Source organism: Ictalurus furcatus, chromosome 7 (assembly GCF_023375685.1).
Source record: "Ictalurus furcatus strain D&B chromosome 7, Billie_1.0, whole genome shotgun sequence".
Taxonomy (NCBI): domain Eukaryota; kingdom Metazoa; phylum Chordata; class Actinopteri; order Siluriformes; family Ictaluridae; genus Ictalurus; species Ictalurus furcatus.
This window is the reverse complement of record NC_071261.1, coordinates 31,721,999-31,742,893: the sequence shown is the minus strand read 5'-3', so window position 1 is coordinate 31,742,893 and position 20,895 is coordinate 31,721,999. Positions and strand designations below refer to the sequence as shown.

At 41.5% G+C, this 20,895-nt stretch overlaps 1 protein-coding gene across 1 annotated transcript in view; it reads left to right on the top strand.

Moving 5' to 3' along the window:
* LOC128610746 (uncharacterized) overlaps window positions 1-10,491 on the top strand; it is a 31,640-nt gene extending 21,149 nt beyond the window's left edge. Inside the window, exons 16-22 of the mRNA XM_053630163.1 lie at window positions 3,849-3,945; window positions 4,568-4,603; window positions 6,978-7,295; window positions 7,576-7,851; window positions 8,414-8,662; window positions 8,914-9,030; window positions 9,618-10,491. Coding sequence (XP_053486138.1) covers window positions 3,849-3,945; window positions 4,568-4,603; window positions 6,978-7,295; window positions 7,576-7,851; window positions 8,414-8,662; window positions 8,914-9,030; window positions 9,618-9,664 — 1,140 coding nt within the window. The 3' untranslated portion in view covers window positions 9,665-10,491. The remainder of the gene's footprint in view (window positions 1-3,848; window positions 3,946-4,567; window positions 4,604-6,977; window positions 7,296-7,575; window positions 7,852-8,413; window positions 8,663-8,913; window positions 9,031-9,617) is intronic.
* The last annotated feature ends 10,404 nt before the right edge of the window (window positions 10,492-20,895 follow it).

The window sequence follows — 20,895 nt, the reverse complement described above, 5'->3', positions numbered from 1 at the left end:
AAACCCAGCTCGGCAGTGAATTACTGTAAAATCTGCAGGATATTTTTTACAATATAGTTTTTGAGGTCTCATTGTACATTGTACCAAAATGTGTTCAAACCCCACTGCAGCCATCTAAAAATCTTTGTATAATATCTAAGATAAAATCAGTTGACTTCCTCTCCTTTTATTTGCCACTTTTGTATGTGACTGTGTGAGTTAAAAACAGCAAGTTATTTTCCTAGAAAGAGGAAAGAACTGGCACAAAAAAATTCTGTATCTACTTAAATAGAAGTTGAAGCTCTCTCTCTCTCTCCCTCTCTCTCTCTCTCACTGTCTGTCTGTCACTGTCTCGCTGTCTCTATAAGTTTCAACTTCCAGTGGGAAGTTGAGACTTTAACACACACCACTGCTCTGTCAGTCAGTCAGTCATTAGAGAGACAGGATGGAGTTCAGTCCACTCGCTGTGATGCTCTGTGAGTAAATGTTCTCTTTGTGTCTTCATTAGAGTGAGTGGTGGGGTATAAAGTTGTTCATCTGCAGTCTGAATGTCCTGAGTGATGAGTGTAGTGGGGTGTGTGTCGTGGTTAAAACGTCACCCTTATTAACTACGTGGCCAATGGGCTCCCTCCCTACCACAGTATATAGGTGGTTGTTTAGGCCTCCCAGAATGCGTCATGGTCGAAACCCCACCCCTTCCTTTCGTTGCTATGGACTATAGAGGTATGTGTTTTTAGCTTTGTTGCTTAGCTGTGTGATGCTAGCATTGTCCATTTACCATGCGATTTACTTGTTTAGTGTGACGCTGGGCTACCGAGACTGTGTGCAGGTGTGATGTGCTGCTCACAATCAGTTTGAGCATATTGTAATTGATTGTGTTTTTGTGTGCTTCCTGAGGCTGGGGGGGTTCTTTGCTGCACCTTTGACTTTACTTAATTAAGGGTCGTTATTATTGCTGTGTTTATTTGCTGTGAATTTTGTGGGTATGATTCTGATTAGTGGGGTGCTTTTCCCTTTTGTACAGCTGGTGCTGTCGTACTAGTCTGCCCTTCATACAGGAAGCCTCAGCCCTCATATGATTATTATTGTTAATTTCCTCTTGTGACACTTTTATTTAACCAATGCCTGATTGTGTTGGCGCCTCCTTTTTTTAAAAATAATTCTTGGCCAGTCTTTTTAACTTCAAAATAAAATGTATTTTTATATGGAAACCCATGCCTCTTGACTGTTCTAAGTGGAACATACTTGCATGTCTTTATTTGGGTTATTTCCCCGTTTTCTCGGGGTGGCGTAGTTGGTACGAAATGAGCGAGCTACATTGCTACAAGTGGCGTAGTTGTAGAGTGAAACGAGCCACATTGCTACATGTGGCGTAGTTTTTATTTTCCCCGTTTTCTCGGGGTGGAGTAGTTGGTACAAAACGAAACGAACGAGCCACATTGCTACATGAGCTTATTGTGTGATTAGTACATTGTGTGTACTTCAGCATGTCATTCGTTCATTAGCATAGCTAATGTAATTTAAAGTAGCTGGCTAGCTGCTAAGGAGCTACTCTATTGATGTCCTACGTGATGAGGACAAACTCCCTGTAGACTTGCTTAAAGTTGACATAGAATAAAAACAGGTTTTAAATGACTTGAATATAATATAATAGTACATATTAAGTACATATTTTAATGTGACATTTCACATTTAGCTATTAACATTGAGACTGGCACTTAAAAATAAGTGTAGACCTAAGTGCTGCACATATGTGCAAAAAGAAAAAAAAAACAGAAGCTGACGCAGTTTCACACCACAAACAGAACAAAACCACATTTTAAGACCTCTTGAAATACTGATGTATGTGACATATTCAGACTATAATTAATCTGTGCAGTGTTCATCACCAAGAGACAGATACAAAACAAAACTGTTTTCTCTCTCTCTCTCTCTCTCTCTAAGAACACAGGAAGTTGAGACTTTAACACACACCACTGCTCTGTCAGTCAGTCAGTCATTAGAGAGACAGGATGGAGTTCAGTCCACTCGCTGTGATGCTCTGTGAGTAAATGTTCTCTTTGTGTCTTCATTAGAGTGAGTGGTGGGGTATAAAGTTGTTCATCTGCAGTCTGAATGTCCTGAGTAATGAGTTTATTGTGTGATTAGGACATTGTGTGTACTTCAGCATGACTGCTCAGGTGGATCAGTGTATCCATATCTGTTATGAGAAGGGTTTAGTTTGATGTGTAACTACTCTCAGTAACTATGATAGTTCAACAGATAAGAGTACAAGTAGAGCAAGTTTAAAACACAGGGTTTAAATAATCTAATGAGTGTAAACGAGTCTGTATTGTTGGAATCTGTAGCTGATCTTCTGTGTCCTGCTGTCATCTGCTGCTCAGTGACAACCTCTCATGATCATTTGATCTGCTAAAAGAAAATGACTGGATGGTGTTTGTACTTTCACCAATGGAAGTCAGGGTTGTGACTAACTGAAATGTCTTTAGCTGCTGTGGTGAGACTCTGGTGGTGTTTCCTGTGCACAGAAAGGTTTAACAAAACCATGTTAGTGTTAACTAGACTTACTGAGAGAATGTCTTATAATCTACATTTCCATTTTTGTTACTATTATGGTCTGTGCAGTGAAACATCTCAATACAGAAAGTTAAATCTAATGCACACTAATACCAAACTGATGCACAGAGTTTATTTTTAACTAGTAATTATTATTTACAGATTAGTTAGTTGAGTTAGAGGCCTGAGAGCAGAGATAGGCTGTTGGTCATTGTGGTGTTGCTTTTCTTTTTAAAATAACTGGCCCGAGTTCAGCTGTGAAGAAGAGGCAGAGGTGTGAATGTGTGATAACTGACTCGAAACTATGCTGGATAAATATAACTTCACTGCTGTTTCACTTGCTTACTTAAGTGGAATTAATTGTTGGCCAAAATCAGCCATCTTCTTCACATTTAATCATTAAATGAAAATTAAAGCCAGAGTGTGTGTAGTAGAGAGTGTTGGAGACAAAGTGTGTGCAGTAGAGATGGGAGGTGAGGCATGGTTTTCGCCTGAGGCTTTCACTAAACGCCAGGGGCTTCAGTACTGCAATGTAGAATGGGGGTTTCTGGAGGTGTGGTGAAGACACCCCCTTTACAGGTCACGGACAAAGTAGGAGACTGTCAATTCACAGCAAACCAGTTACTACATTTCCCATCCTGCACTGTGGCCGACTAACATGGCCGCCATGGACAAATTCCCAGAACAATCACCTTCATTCTAATCGCACACCTGCATCCAATTCACAGCACAATCACAACCACAGTTTAAAAGGACCTTCCATGCATTCACTCTTTGTAACCTATGCACTCAGTTGCCTTCAGTCTCTGTTGTTACCAATCCTTGATACCGTGAGCTTGTGTTTGTTTATTCTGGTTTTAACCTTGTTCTTGTTTATGACCTTGTCTCTTTGCTTTGCCTAGTTTGGACTGTTTGCCTGTTCGATTGACCCTTGCCTGCCTATGTACCTTGATTTCTTCCTGATCTTTAGGACTATTGTATTAAACTACCTAACCTGCACTTGCTTCCGTCTCAGCCTCCATTACATGGAGACATGCTAATGGAATTACATTAACACTAAATGTCACACGTCTTTACAAATTTACTTCGGTATTGTGGATAATAATGCACATATAAATTGTTATTGTCAGTTACAACTTGATGTTGAATATATTTTATAATAATATAATAATATATATATTTGTAATGTGATGTTAAATGAAAAGACCTTCTTTTCATTATGGTTGACTGGGCCATTCCGAAACTTATCTTCTTAAACTTTATCTTCTTCTTCTGAAGGGGCGGCTGTGGCTCAGGTGGTAGAGCGGGTGACCTCTAATTGTAGGGTTGGTGGTTTGATTCATGGCCCACGTGACTCCACATGCCGAAGTGTCCTTGTGCAAAACACTGGACCCCAAGTTGCTCCCAATGGTAGGCTAGCATCTTGCATGGCAGCTCTGCAGCCATTGGTGTGTGTGAATGGGTGAATGAGACAGTGTAAAGCACTTTGTAGAACAAAAAAAGGTTAAAAAGCACTACATAAGTTCAGACCATTTACCATTTATAAATGCAAGACCCTGAAGCCATTTCTTTGTTGACTTGGATTGTGGTTGTGTTGGAAGGTGAATATTTTGTTCATCTTCAGCTGTACAACAGAGGCCTGCAGTTTTTGCTAAATAAATTGGTATTTGGAGCTATCCATGATTCCCTCATGATTCCCTCTTCTCCTTTCATCAATTTTGGAGGGACGTCCTGTTCTTGGTAACGTCACTGTAGTGCCCCATTTTCTCCACTTCTGGTTTCCTATTGTTCCATGGTATATGTAATGTTTTGGAAGTTCTTTTGAAGATTAATATTTTTCAACAGTGAGCCCATACATTTGTTGTAAGCTCTTTGCAGACCATGGCATTTACTTTAGTCTTTTTAGACTTTAATTATAAATGAGAGTGTAGTATATTGGGTTCCTTACAGTTGAGATCAGTTTGTCGAATATATTCTGCTTTCAATCATACGTTAAATCTTTTCCATGTTCTCTGTTTCTGTTCTGTTTCAGTGCTGATTTCACTTACACCAGTGCCACATGCTCTAGGTGATTATATATAGTTATATTCTACATTTATTTGTTTATTTATGTGTACATGTCTGGTTTGAATTGGAGCTGAGAAGCTTGTGTTTGCGCATTACTATGCAGAGTTTGTCAACTTGTTTCATCTGAGTTAACTCAGTTATTTTCTCCACATTAAATTACTGATTCAGTTAACTTTCCTGATGTGCATTTTGCCGTGAGTGTGGTTGCTTTAACCTGGTGTTCCAGTTAAGATTTTTGTGTTTATGATGATGTCGAAGGTCACATGACAATGCTAACATGGTAGATGTAGTATGTTTGGGATAGTAGTCATATAGTACGTCCAAAATTGCACACTTATGCACTATTCTGTGCCATTTTGTAATATAAATAGTGTGATTAGTGTGTTCACACTGGAAAAACCCCAAAAAACAAAGTGCACTTTAAGTGTGTCCCAAATAACATACATTTCATTATATACTTATACTGTGCACTATACACTGTTATCTAGTGTATGAATTTGAGAAGGGTAGTATTGTCTCAAATGGCACATTTTCAGTATTGTACTAACTGGAAGTATATGCTGTTTCCCGGTCAACGGCAAATTACGTCAAATGCACGTAATGCGATGGCGCTAACTTTAGCGAAATAGCCAAACAGATTACAAAAATGAATTGGTACACTTTACTGTTTAAGGAAAGCTGCGACTGTTGAGTGCATGAAGTGTCCATCTTTCCACACTTCGTTTTTTCAGTTGAATGAGCGCATCATCTGGGAACGTAAAGTGCACTTTGACCTGCTCCCAAATGAAACGCTGAACTCTGCAGACATGATCATATGAGTTTAATGTCACATGATGATAGTGTGCCATTCAGATGTGGATTCATGTTATAGATTTATAGAAAATAGGTTTATTTATTAATATAGGCCTAATATCAAGATTCATTTCATAATATTAATATTAGAAAAATAAAATTTATTATTATTATTATTATTATTATTATTATTATTATTATAGTAGTAGTTGTTGTAGTAGTAGTAGTAGTTGTAGTAGTAGTGGTCTATTTTGGGGGTAAAATGATGAGCTGTGGATTCATGTTAGTGCTAAAATATGAAGTTTCAGTCCTGATTGAGGAGATGTACAGCTGAGTGGTGCAGCTCTCCTACACTGCACCCAGATGATGTCCCCTCACTAGCTAACACGCTGTCTTGATTGTTTTATTTTCTTTGTCACACTGTTCTTCTGTTTTCTGTTTGCCTGTTTAACAAATATGACTTAATATCTGTTCAATAGCATTTATGTTTCAGTATAGTGTTATATTTTTATTCTAGTAACTGGTGTTAAAAATTGGTCTAACCATCAATGAGCCGGTGTGTTATGATGTGGCGTGTTGTAGACCGGGTGTGGAGGTCCGCTCTGGGCCAGAAAGTCCAGGGCCACGTTTTGGTCCCAGTTCACCCTGATTATTGTTATTAATGCTAAATAACATATGCTGAAAATTTAAGTATCGATGTTAAAACACTGAAATGAGGGCTCCATTCCTACATTTTGCCTAGGGCCCCCAAATCACTAAATCCGCCCCTGCCTTCTGAAGTCATACATTAGACGGCAGAGTGTATAGTGCGTAATATAGTGCAGAATATAGTATCGAATTCAGAATATAGTATATACTATACTATCACAGTAGGCGATTTCGGACAAAGCACTAGCTTGAGGCTGATAACACCATCGCTGTTCGTCTACAGTGCCAGTGCATACACAAACACTCACAGCTCTGGTGGTTGCAATGTGGCTTTTCCTTCCTGGAGAACTGCGCCGCTTCATAATAACATGAGCTCTCATAATAAAAGTCTCTGAGTAAGGGTCAGTGAACAGCGCTCTTACATCCTCTTTACTCCATACTAATGCTCCTTTTGCACATAAAGTGAGAGATACATCAGGATTTTTCACTTCTTTCATCATAGATTTAAAATCAGAAGGATTGTTAATAAATATATTACATAACTATTCGTTTCTTTTCTTATTCTAAAACACATCTTGAAATATATCATTTTACAAAGTATTCATCTGTGGCTGGTGAGATGTTAAAGTAAAGCAGTTGAGTGTGTTTCTCAGTGACAGATTCACTCACATGTGACATACAGACCATTGGGTACAGGTGATCCTACTTATTAATCAAACAATAAACCATGCAGTGATGAGGACGCGAAGAATGAACACATTCCTAATGCCTCGTCTAATGACTCAGTGTAATTAGTTTTATGTTAATATTTAGTATTGTTACTATTCTGTACTCTTTAGATGATATTTTAGACATGGCAGGATTGTTGTGTATAAAGTAAATGTGCAGATTCTGTAATATATTTATATTATATGTTTATTTATTTGTATGTACAGAGAGACCACAGCCAGTACTGAGAGTATCTCCACAGAGCTGGCTGAATGAAGGAGACTCAGTGACTCTAAGCTGTGAGGTTACAGACTCCTCTACAGACTGGACATTCAGCTGGTACACAGAGATTCCCTACAGAGACAATCATGGCCGTATCATGTATAGAGTGGTGCCCCTCTCAGACAGCAGCAGAGGATCTGGAGGCTCCTACACTCTCAGTCCTGCTGCTCTTAATCACACAGGAGTTTATATGTGCAGAGGAAAGAGAGAAGAACGACCCTTTTCCACAGAGTACAGCCTTCGACAGCCACTATGGATCACTGGTGTGTTGCATTATTGAATATAGATACTTAAATAAAATATATAAATGTACACAGCATTGATTTTAAATTTGGAGACTCACAGTTTGGTGTAAAAATCTTTATATTCACCCTCCTGAGTGAGGAATGTTTAAGGCAGTTGAATAGCCCTAAGCACTGGTAGAGGATTATTCTCATTCAAATAGCACTGTTTAATTAAACGAGGTGTAAATGTGTTCAGTGTAAGTTATGTCATGAAAACACAATCATAATAACACGTGAATTATAATGTTCTGTGTTTAAGGTGAATCTCCTCCACTGTCTCTGATCATCAATCCCAGCAGAGCTCAACACTTTACTAGAGACTCTCTCTCACTGAGCTGTGAGGACCAGAGTAACTCCACTGGATGGAGAGTGATTCGATACACACACAGTGAGAGAGGGTCAGATTGTTCATGGCGGGGATCAGTTACAGGATCTACATGTAATATCAGCTTCCTCTACACATTCTACACTGGAGTTCACTGGTGTGAGTCTGAATCTGGAGGAAACAGTAATCCTGTCAACATCACAGTGCATGGTGAGTCTTCATGTAGTGTGTTTATTGTTAAAGGAAAAGGGGAATGTTTCATTACAGAATATTCAGAACTCTGAGTTTCCAACTGGGAGAACTGTTCAACAAGACACACTGAACTGGTTTATCTCAGTAATGTTTTGAAAGTTCTGAATGTTTTGTCATTTTAATATTACCTGAAGACAGCAACAGAACGGCACAGTGGAGTTTCTCTCATGAGCTGAATCAGCTACGGTAGAGCAGGTAAAACACTGAATGAGGCTGTAATGTGACTCTACACAACTCTAGTTTTACACTCCTGAAGAGTTTTCATCCAATTCAACACCACAAACACAATAACACTAATGAGTTTCACACTGAAATCAAGTAGTGTTGATCAGAGTTTGTTCAAATAACTGCAGTCTCTGTAACTTTCAGTCAGTATTGGCTTTACACTATAATACATATCAATTAGTTATTGTATTACACACCATAAACTAAGGATATTTATATAATTAGTCACTGTTTATATAAAGAAATATTCATGTTGTAATCCTTTTTGTTGTACATATGATTTTCTGTGTTCTAGATGGGGATGTGATCCTGGAGAGTCCTGTCCATCCTGTGACTGAGGGATATCCTCTGACTCTACACTGTTTATATCACAACACAAAGCCCTCAAACCTCCGAGCTGATTTCTATAAAGATGGATCAGTTCTCCAGAACCAGACTACAGGAGAGATGATCATCCGAACTGTCTCAAAGTCAGATGAAGGTTTCTACCACTGTAAACACCCAGAGAGAGGAGAGTCACCCAAAAGCTGGGTCTCAGTCAGAGGTGAGAAATCATTACAGTATTCATTTAAATACAACTGTGACTGAATGTGTTGAACTCAGTATCTTTACTTAATGTAATCTATAGTGCTTAGTTCATGTAATTCTGTGTAAATATGCAGTGTGTTCACATGCTGTTGTGTGTCTGTGTGTACTAGTGTAAATGGATTTATTTCTACTGCAGTTTGAGTAAAACATACAAACAGTTCATCATGAATAAAGTGTTATTATAATGATTATTTTATCCTGCGTCAGGTCCATCAGGTGTAGAAGCTCCATTCTCAGTGCTCATGCTGATCAGTAGTGTAGTGACGGCCTCTCCGTATCTGCTGGTGACCATCATTCTGCTGGTCAAATGTTACAGAGCTCGAGGTAAGAACTCTTTCAGTACGTTTCACATAACGAACAAACTAACTTTAATTACTGCCAGAAAAAAGGGTGAATTTACACGTGACAGACGCTTCAATCAGTGTGACAAAGCATCTAAAAAATTACAAATAACTCCAGTCTTTTAGAAAATACACATCTTGTCACATTATTTATATTTAAAACACATTGTAACTTACATAACAAATATATTGTAGCTAATATAATAAATGATGGATATAATTATTCATGCAGGCATTAGATAATGACAATAATAATACACAAGGTTGTAAAAGGAAGAGGTAGCATTTAATAGAGCAATAGGACACTAATAAAGTGTTTGTAATAATTGATAAAGAATCTCTGACCTACATTTTGCAGTTACTGAAGATGACTGAATGAATGATGTTTATTTCTAACACATCTTTTCCTGAAGCTCTGTCACGTGTCACTTCACTGTCCTTCATAAGCATTAAAACAAACACCCTTTAAACTGTGTTTAGGACGATATCAAATGCAGTTCGGTTGATTTTCTGCCATAAACGCCTGGAATAAACCTGCAATTAAAATGACCTTGTTGTTGTCTTTAACAGCTGAAACTAATGAAAGGAGAATGGAGAATGCAGTCATAGAGGAGTGAGCAAACTTCATGTTTTAAAAGAGGATGCAATGCTGTTTTCTTTAAGGTTATTTTGGGAATGTTATAATAAAACTGATTTGTTGCTTTAATTTCATACTGTTAACACAGACAGCTTTGTTGTTCTGACTTGATTTGTTTAGCTAATGCCTGCAAACGTTGCTAATGCAAAGTACTGAGTAAAAATAAACAAGTAAAATATTCTTTAAAATAAAAAACAGATGACAAAAGCTAATATTTTGACGGAGTGTTTGAGGATTGAGATGTGCTTCTGCAAAAAAAAAAAAAAAAAAAAGATAAAATCTATCATGCTATGTTTGAAATGAAAATGTGTAAATGAGCTATTAAAACCTCAGACTATTTCATGTAACATTGCTGATCATCATTTTGGTGCTGAGTGTTGAGAGCAGCCTTGAGGTGTGTATTTTATATTTTGTTTGACTTTTCTTTTCAGCTGAGTGAACTTTAATTGTAGTTGGGAGAGGAGATTTATGCGTGGAGTGTTGCAATAATGTATCACATGAAGTACAAGTAAACTCAAGTGAACAACTACTCCTGTTCCTTTTTAAATATCAACATTTCTGTTTTGTATTTTTATACAATCAAGTCTGTAGTAGTAAAACATGTATTGAGCCGAAATAATAAAAATTAACCATGACAATGTGTACTTTATTTCTGTTGCTAAAAGCAGAAACTGGATCCTGCAGTATTATTCAGTGTAAGTAGAGGATGTCAGTGCAGTAAAGTTCAGGAGTAAATGAGGAATCAAACAGAAGCGATATTACTCTTTCTGCATGTCTACACACTGGTACACTGATGTACAGGACTTACATAACACTGAAAATGTCCAAAACACAACACAGGACATTAACATTACAGCAGTGGCAGTGATTCAGACAATCAAAAGCTACTTATAAAGTGAAACACAAGGTTTCACTGTCAAACTTTGATTTACTGACAGTGTTCATCAATGTATTCTGTCACACTGCTATCAGGTTTATACATCACAGCCAGAGTTAATAAAAATGTACCAGCTCATGTACCAGATCACTGCTGTCAGGTGCAAACAAGTGGATTTCCTTTGTTCGTGGGCTCCACCTTGTGGTCAAAGAGATAATATTCTTAACACCATACATTTTTTTAAAAAAAATTCATCTTCATTAAGTGCTTTATCCTGGTGGCAGTTGATCTTGTTGATCTGTACATCACGCATCATACAGACATCATAAGATGACATACATCTCAAAAATAAATAAATAAAAAAATCATGAATGCTAACTGATGCCAACCACATTTTAACCTCCTTCTCCCTCTCTGACCCTGAGGACAGGGTTATACTTGTTTATAACTGTATGTGCAATATCAGTGTTAATAGTGGGGGCAGTTCAGCGAGATGTGTCTCAAGAAGCCTCAAACCATCGAGCATCACCACAGCATGAGTCACAGGCTTCAGGCTTCATCACACCCCTAGTTTGCTATAACTTTAATATACATTAAATCTAAATGAAAATATCCCCAACCTCAATGCATATCAAATTCATTTCAACTGAAAACATTATGTTCAAATAAAAAAATGTAGAAGGACAGCCTACATTAAAAAGAAACAATATCTCTTATTATATATAATATAATTTGTATATTATGTAAGCCATAGAAAATCACTAATTGGATGTGACAGGTATAGGTCAAAGGTCATAATCATTATAATTAAATATAATGACAGGTCAAAGGGTCATCATAATCACTTATAATTACGTTAAATCCGGTTCCGATGTATTCCAGACACACGCACACACAAGTTGTTTCCTTTCCCATAGATTGTGATACGCTCATGAGTTAGGCCTAGGTCAAAAAGGTCAATGATAATTATTGCTGCATGTTCATAGCTATAGCTTTCACATGCGTATAACCCCCGCCCCTCCCTGCTTAGGTTGTTAGTTGTTTTTCCTGAGTTATGTTACGACACGGCGAAATCGGCGCGGCAGCTCACATAGTGTAGCGCCGCCCAGGGACGTGGCGGAGGAGGACTACACTTCCCAGTCATACCCGCGCTCGAGTTCGCCAGAGTTCTAATCACGAACACCTGCAAACACCTGAGGTTATATAAGGGCCTCCCTAGCATTAGCTGCTTGCGAAGTAACCGCTCAGCAGCCTCGTCTCTGTTTGTTTACCAAGCCCATTTCATTAGAAGTGTTTTCCCTGGTGCTCGACTTCACGCTCGTCTCTCACTACGCTTTTGCCTACGTCCCTGATACACAGCTTACCTGTTCGGTCCCGACTCGATTCTCGTTCTGGATTCTTCCTCACGTCATCTCTCCGCTCGCCCGCGCTTGTCTCCGTCCATGCTTCATAACAGATTACTCCGCCATACTATGGAGGCAGTGGGAACCTCGGATTGGGAACGTGTCATCCTGGAACAAAACCGCGCGCTAGCGGTGTACCGGGATGAGATATCCGCGTTGCATGCCGAAGTCTCGCGACTGGGCGTTTCCGCATCCACCAACGCCACGCCCCCGGCCCTCGCGTCACCACCGCCGACTGCCCCAGCGCATGTTCAGCCGACACCAGCTGCGCACATTCCAGCGCCGGCTGTTCACACTCCTGCACCGCCGGCGCACAACCCGCCTCTGCCCACACCAGAGAGATACGCTGGGGAGCCAGAGCGATGCAAGGGCTTCATGTTACAATGTGCGCTGTTCTTCGAGAGTCACCCAGAGATGCCTGAGGTCCGTAAGTTGACCCATTTTATGGAATTACTCTCCGGAACAGCCTTGGCATGGGCCACGGCTGAGTGGGAGCGAGGAGGTGGTGTCAGACCCTCCTTAGATGACTTCCTTGCCGGTTCCAGTGTGCCTTTGACCATTCTCCTGATGGCTGGGAGACTGGTGATGAGCTCATGCAACTCAAACAGGGCTCTCGTACTGCAAGAGAGTACGCGCTAGAGTTTCCCACTATCGCTGCCCGAAGTGGCTGGAATGAACCAGCCCCTAAGACCGCGTTCCGCCGTGGCCTCGATCCGGAGTTACTGCATGAGTTGACCTGTCGGGGTGAACAGCTAACTTTTGATGACCTCGTGGATATGACCATAAGGCTGGATTGTCTGCGCCGTACCAATTGTCCCATACCGCACGGTTTACTGCCAGCTGAGCCGGGCGCAGCAAGCGAACCCATGCAGCTCGGAAGGCCACGGTCCCGCGAGGAGAAGAGGGAGAGAAGACGCAATGAGTTCCGGTGCTTCTACTGCGGTGAGGACACCCACGCTCTGGAGAGACTTAAGCGGGCTTTCACCACGGCTCCCATTCTCAGACACCCGATTCCCTCCAGGCCGTTTGTCGTGGAGGTCGACGCGTCGGAGGTGGGAGCGGGACCAATTCTATCGCAAAGGTTTGGCGAGAGTCCCAAGTTACACCCCGTGGCCTTTTTTCCCGGAAGTTGTCGCCAGCAGAGCGCAACTATGATGTGGGGAACCGTGAACTTCTGGCCATCAAGCTGGCCCTAGAAGAGTGGAGACACTGGTTGGAGGGGGCAGTACACCCATTTGTTATCTTCACGGACCATAAGAATTTGGAATATCTACGAACCGCCAAACGGCTCACTCCTCGCCAAGCCCGCTGGTCCTTATTCTTCTCCAGGTTCCAGTTCACCCTGTCTTACCGTCCTGGTTCAAAGAATACAAAGGCCGACGCTCTGTCTCGCATTTATGCCCCAGAGCGGCCGACGGAAAAAGAGAGTTACATTTTGCCTCCCTCCTGCATAGTGGGCGCCCTGGAGTGGCCCCTAGCACAGAACATAGCCCGTATTCCCAGCGCAAGAATCCCAGCAGCCTGTCCTCCCGACAAACAGTTCGTGCCTAAGCGGTACCGTCTCGAACTCATCACCTGGGCCCACACTACTTTCGCCACGGGCCACCCGGACTTACCAACTGCTGGCCGAGAAGTACTGGTGGCCCAACATGCCCAGAGAGGTTCAGCTCATCGTATCCTCGTGTTCCTCTTGCGCTCAGTCCGAGGGCCCACGTGCGCTCCCGGCTGGGAAGTTGGTGCCCTTACCCATACCTGAACGTCCGTGGTCCCATCTGGCCCTCGATTTCATAACCGACTTGCCGAAGTCGCAGGGGAACTCCGCGATACTGGTGGTCGTAGATCGGTTCTCGAAGTCCCTGCGCTTAATTCCATTACCAGCCATCCCATCTGCCTTCACCACGGCGGAACTCCTGTTTCAACACGTCTTTCGCTACTTTGGCACCCCCGAGGAGATTGTGACTGATAGGGGGCCACAGTTCACATCGCGGGTTTGGGCCAGCTTTATGAAGAAGATGGGGGTCGCCATTAATCTCACGTCCGGTTACCACCCCCAAGCTAACGGACAGGCAGAACGGGCCAACCAGGAAGTCATATGGTTCCTTCGGACTTACTGCTCTGCCAACCCAGGGGACTGGAGTCAGTACCTACCATGGGCGGAATACGCCCAGAACTCGCTACGGCATTCCGCCACCCAGCTCACCCTGTTCCAGTGTGTCTTGGGTTACCAACCGCCATTATTCCCCTGGAACGCATCTCACACGGACTCACCAGCAGTGGATGAGTGGTTCCGCCGAAGTGAACAGGTCTGGGAGCGTGCCCATCAACAGCTGGTGCAGGCGTCCCACATCGCTAAACGAAAGGCCGACTGGCGCCGGAGGGCTCACCCTATTTATCGACCCGAGGACAGGGTGTGACTCTCCACAAGAGATTTGAGACCCCTCACGGGCACAAAACTTCAACCGAAGTATATCGGGCCCTTCCGAATTCTGAGGCAAATTAATGAAGTCACGTATCGTCTGGACCTTCCGAGACACAGTCGCATCGCCCCGTCTTTCCACGTCTCACTTCTCAAACCTGTGATCTCAGGCCCCTTGGCCACAGCGGTGCCGGAGGATTCCCCACCGGAACCGTTGGAGATAGAAGGCCGCCCAGCCTACCGCGTCCGCGACATTTTAGACTCCAGACGGAGGAGAGGGGGACTCCAGTATCTGGTAGACTGGGAGGGGTATGGACCAGATGAACAGTGCTGGGTCCCAGCCCGAGACATTCTGGACGCAGGCCTGCGTAAGGACTTCCACGCGGCTCATCCAGACAAAGCGGCCCCCCGGAGGGGGGGGGGGGCCTCGGGGAACTTCGGCTCCCGGAGTGAGCCCTTTTGGGGGGGGGCTCTGTTACGTCACGGCGAAATCGGCGCGGCAGCTCACAAAGTGTAGTGCCGCCCAGGGACGTGGCGGAGGAGGACTACACTTCCCAGTCATACCCGCGCTCGAGTTCGCCAGAGTTCTAATCACGAACACCTGCAAACACCTGAGGTTATATAAGGGCCTCCCTAGCATTAGCTGCTTGCGAAGTAACCGCTCAGCAGCCTCGTCTCTGTTTGTTTACCAAGCCCATTTCATTAGAAGTGTTTTCCCTGGTGCTCGACTTCACGCTCGTCTCTCACTACGCTTTTGCCTACGTCCCTGATACACAGCTTACCTGTTCGGTCCCGACTCGATTCTCGTTCTGGATTCTTCCTCACGTCATCTCTCCGCTCACCCGCGCTTGTCTCCGTCTACGCTTCGTAATAAGTTAGGCCTAGGTCAAAAAAGGTCAATGATAATTACTGATGCATGTTCATTCCTATAGCTTTTCCTATAGCTCCGAAGAAATGCCGCAGACACACACACACACACAAACAGACACAGACACACACACAGCCACACACACACACACACACCCACACACACACACACACACACACACACAGCCACACACACACACACACATATACATAAGCATGATGAAAAATAAGTAAATGATTAATAATGAATTTCCATACACATCCAATCAAAAATATCACACACACACACACACACACACACACAAACACATACATACATAAGGCTGATGAAAATAAGTAAATGTTTAATAATGAATTTCTGTACACATCCTACCAAAAATATGACGCACACACGCACACACACACACACACACACACACACACACACACACACACACGCACACATACATAACCTGTCCAATCAGAACAAAAGAAAATAAAATTGATCCATCCGGTAGGTGACGTTATAAGCACCATAAGTTTATAGAAGAAGAAGGCCTCACCCACCCTCTAAGTTTAAAAATACTCTGTACTTCGAAGATCGTGTGTGAGCTTACAACATGTCTGCTGCTTGTCCTGATGCACTGAAAAAAACTCACTCTTTTTTGGGAAGATTACAAAAAAATTTAGAGCATGAAAAGATTCAACATTGGGTAATGTCAAACGGATGTACAGCCGGATTTTTTTTCAGTGCAGAAAAAGGAACCGTTGTGCTTTTCAAGTTCTCGGTCCCGGGTCACATCCGCTGGGGCTGCGCTACTGAGAGCGTAACTTTTAACGAGTGTGACTGGAAAAAGTTCAGAAAATGGTGCAAGGATTTTGACTACATTATTAGAATGGACTTCTTTTCCCCGGATGCGTACAGGCGTAAATGGAGCAGTACATCTCTGCAATGCAAATACCGCATCAGAGCAACACATTTCTGCAAGAGCCAGGTTTCACTGCACTGTGTTTCGGTATTAACCGGTGACGACACACCCCATCACAAAGAGATCATAAGTATTGCTGCATGTTCTTTACCATATAGCTTTCCCATGAATACCAACCCAACCCACTACCACCCCCCCCATACACACACACACACACACACACACACACACACACACACACACACACACACACATATACGAACCTGTCTATAAAAGCGAACACTTCGTTAGTTGGAAAAATCAGCAAAGAGTCAAATAGTTCGAAGGGATAGAAAGAATTTCCAGACTCTATCCTTCAAAACTCCCAGACACCATGGATTTCTCAGCAGGTAAGAAGATGTATTTTAAACAACTGAAATAGTTCATTATAAATCAAAATACAATGTTTATGTAATTATCCATTTGATATTGATATTGATATAAATTTAAAACTATTCTTTCTGAATACAACAATCCTCATCCTTATCTGGTCATTATGTAAACGGGTACGATACTATATCTAAATTTAATGTTCAATACATTTATATTACAGAGCAAGACCGAACTAAGCTGGTCTGATTCTAGTGTATAGGATAACGTATCAAACGAATGCGAGTCTGCTAGGTAATAAAATTTTGTCTCTTAGATCTGTGTAGCGAGCTAGAAAGGGAACTGTTAAGGTACTAAAAGTATGTTTTATTTGCTTTACTGTTTGTAGATAACAGTGTCGTCATCATTTCTGACGATGAAATTTCCGAGACATCTGATCGAAGCCTTTTGAATCTGAGCTCTACACGTAAGTCATAACATAAAATCATGAATGTTTCACACTGTAAAGTCTTTCATACATAATTATAACTTTTTGTTTGTGTCATATTCAGAAGATGAGGGCGTCTTGACTATCAGTGCTTACGGCGGAGATATTTCAGGTGAGATGACGTATATTTTGCCTTCTATTTACCCAGCTAAAAATAAAAACAAAAATAAAAACTCTTTCACTTGTTCTGTGACTTATCGATACGAGTGATGTCGGAAATTTCAATGCAGTAGAAGATCGAGAGGAAATCAATTCGGAAGCCGACATTCGACCCGATCTCGAATTGCAGGAGATCTGTACAGCGTGGCGTGAATTCTTCCAAGCAAAGACTGCTTTATTGGAAAACTTTGGGCAGCTTGATATTACATTTGAATCTGGTCGAGGTACGGATTTTGTCCCTTTACTGTACAACACACTTGAAAATTTGAATAGTTGTCTCACAGTGAACATAAAGTTGATCAGAAAATTGTGTGATAGATATGGCGCAGAAACGACCGAAATGCAGTTCGGATACAGTGACTAAAAAAATGAGAACCGAAAATAATCCATCACCGCATGATTTCTGTTGTGATGGAAACCAGAGTTCTTCAAATGGTCTGTTACATCGTGATCCGTACACAACCCTGAACCCATATTTAACTGAAGCGATCAACCGGCTGAATGAAAGTTTAATTCCGTCACACCAGGTTGTTAGTGAGAGACCTAATCAGAGTCCAAATTACAACGTAACAAACACACCGGTGACGCCATACGGTATATTTTCTGAATTAAATCAATGTTTGTTAGAGTTACATAATAACCTAAATGAACACGGTCATTCAGTACAATTAAACCCTGATCTAATCGATGCAGTCAATCAGTTGAATGAAAATTTAAGATCGTCAGAACAGAGCAATACTCAAAATGAAAACCCCAGCCGAAATTCCAGTCAAACTGTATCAAGCACGCCGGTGGCGTCGCACGACATATTTTTCGAATTAAATCAATGTCTTTTAGACTTACAACATAACCTAAACGAACAAAGACAATCTATGCAGATAAATCCATGTTTAATAGAAGCGGTGAATCAACTCAATGAAAATATTTCATTATCTCCCGAACAGAATACCGTCTCAACTCCGGAAAACGCTCAGGAACCTAGACCGACATCTTCTCGTGATATGATATACGAACTTAATCAAAGTCTTATGAGGATAAATGACAGTCTGGTTAACTTAATCGAAAACCCTGTCAATATAACACAAAATTCGGAAAACGATAATGAGTGCAACCGTCCTTTGGAAAACACGCAATCGCCCGATATCCAAAATTCTCAAACGGAAAACATGCATTCCCCCGATATCCAAAATTCTCAAACGGAAAACATGCAATCGCCCGATATCCAAAATTCTCAAACGGAAAACATGCATTCCCCCGATATCCAAAATTCTCAAACGGAAAACATGCATTCGCCCGATATCCAAAATTCTCAAACGGAAAACATGCATTCGCCCGATATCCAAAATTCTCAAACGGAAAACATGCATTCCCCCGATATCCAAAATTCTCAAACGGAAAACATGCATTCGCCCGATATCTAAAATTCTCAAACGGAAAACATGCATTCCCCCGATATCTAAAATTCTCAAACGGAAAACATGCAATCGCCCGGTATCCAAAATTCTCAAACGGAAAACATGCATTTGCCCGATATCCGAAATTCTCAAACGGAAAACATGCAATCGCCCGATATCCAAAATTCTCAAACGGAAAACATGCATTCGCCCGATATCTAAAATTCTCAAACGGAAAACATGCATTCGCCCGATATTCAAAATTCTCAAACGGAAAACATGCATTCGCCCGATATCTAAAATTCTCAAACGGAAAACATGCATTCGCCCGGTATCCAAAATTCTCAAACGGAAAACATGCAATCGCCCGATATTCAAAATTCTCAAACGGAAAACATGCATTCGCCCGATATCTAAAATTCTCAAACGGAAAACATGCAATCGCCCGATATTCAAAATTCTCAAACGGAAAACATGCATTCGCCCGATATCTAAAATTCTCAAACGGAAAACATGCAATCGCCCGGTATCCGAGTTGAGCAAGATGGGGGTGGGTTAGATCCTAATATTAGGATAATTAATCGTGAAAGGTTCAACAACACTGAGGTTAGGCGAAGAGTGAATTTTTCTTCAATTGCTAATGTTGACAGCTTTGCAGATTTTTATAATTATGTTTTAGAGATTTTAAACAGTGTGATTGGAATTGCTAATAGTTTAATTTCTGCTGAGGATGCCGTCACCATTGAAATCAGAGGTGATACGGTCAATGTTTCATCACGCGTTCAATTAGACAACAGTGTCATCGATTTACATTCTTTTCTGACCGTGCTCGAAAATGTAATTCAGAGTAAACGCGAAATTTTTACGGATGATACCCTTGAAATAGTTGTCCAGATCGTCCGTCCACCTCGGGGCGGTGGAATTAGAAGGAAAATAGGCCATGTATTCAATTCAGAAACCATGCGGAAGAAAATGAAGCATCTATATGTTTTTCACAACAGAGACAATATGTGCTTCGCCTTGTGTGTCACCCAACTTTTGAATCGCGAAAAAAACGATTTTGAAACCGAACAAATCGCTAGACAATTACAACACGATGTGGGATCATCCATAAACACCGCAGTCAGCTGCGCTGACGTACCGAGATTTGAGAGTCATTTGAATTGTAAAATCGTAATCTTACATTGTTCTGTCAGCAAAGCCGGTTACTCTTTCTTTCAAACTAGCAAGACTCCCCACGAAAAAACCATTTACTTGTTTTTGCATGACAACCACTATTATGGAGTAAAAAGTATCACCGGACTTTTAGGAACGAGTCATGTATGTCATTTCTGTCACTCAGGGTTTGACGTTTTTTTTGAAAAATAAATGCGAATATAGCTGCAACGTTTGTCACGACCCCGAATGTTACAAACACCCAAAGAATGTAACTAAATGCCCAGAGTGTCAGAGATTGTGTAGATCCCAATATTGTTTCAAGAGACATAAAGCGAAGATTCAGTCGAGCAAAGGCGAATATTCTATGTGTGAAACGGGGTTCTACTGCAGTAAATGTAAACGTGTGATAAGGGATAAACCTTCTAATCGTGAGAAACATGAGTGCACACATCCGAAATGCATGCTCTGTGGTCAAAAACTCGACGAGGATATCGATCATAGATGTTTTATACAGCGGGTTAGGAAAGAACGCGAAAATACGGATTATGTATTTTACGATACAGATTGATTTTAAGGGAGAGGAGTGGGTGGCTGAAGGGGATGATTGCGTCAGTGCCTTCTTTAAAAAGTTTCGGTGTAATACATACCACGCTTACACGTTTATCGCGCATAAAGCTAGAGGGTTCGATTCATACCTTTTGTTAAACCATTTAGTGAAAGAAGGAATCACACCCGAAATCATAGCGCAAGGTGGTAAAATTTTGTGCTTCATCGACACCGCGTTTCACCAGTCCTACATTGATAGTCTATCGTTCTTACCCATGAAGTTGAGGAGCATCCCGAAAGCCATGGGTTTTCGGAAAGCAAGAAAGGTTATTTTCCCCATTTCTGGAACGCCGTAGAACATCAGGATTACGTAGGACCGTATCCTGACCCTAAGTTTTACGGTGTAGATGGCATGATGCCTAAGGATAGAGAAGAATTCTTTAAGTGGTACAGAACAGTTTCTGACAAAGTCTTTGATTTCAAGAAAGAGATGGCAGAATACTGTGTGAACGACGTAGAGATTTTGAGAAAGGGGTGTATAGCTTTCAGAGAAGAAATTCTGGAAAGTACAAAGGTCGATCCTTTTAAATGCATAACGATCGCTTCTGTGTGCATGAAAATCTTTAG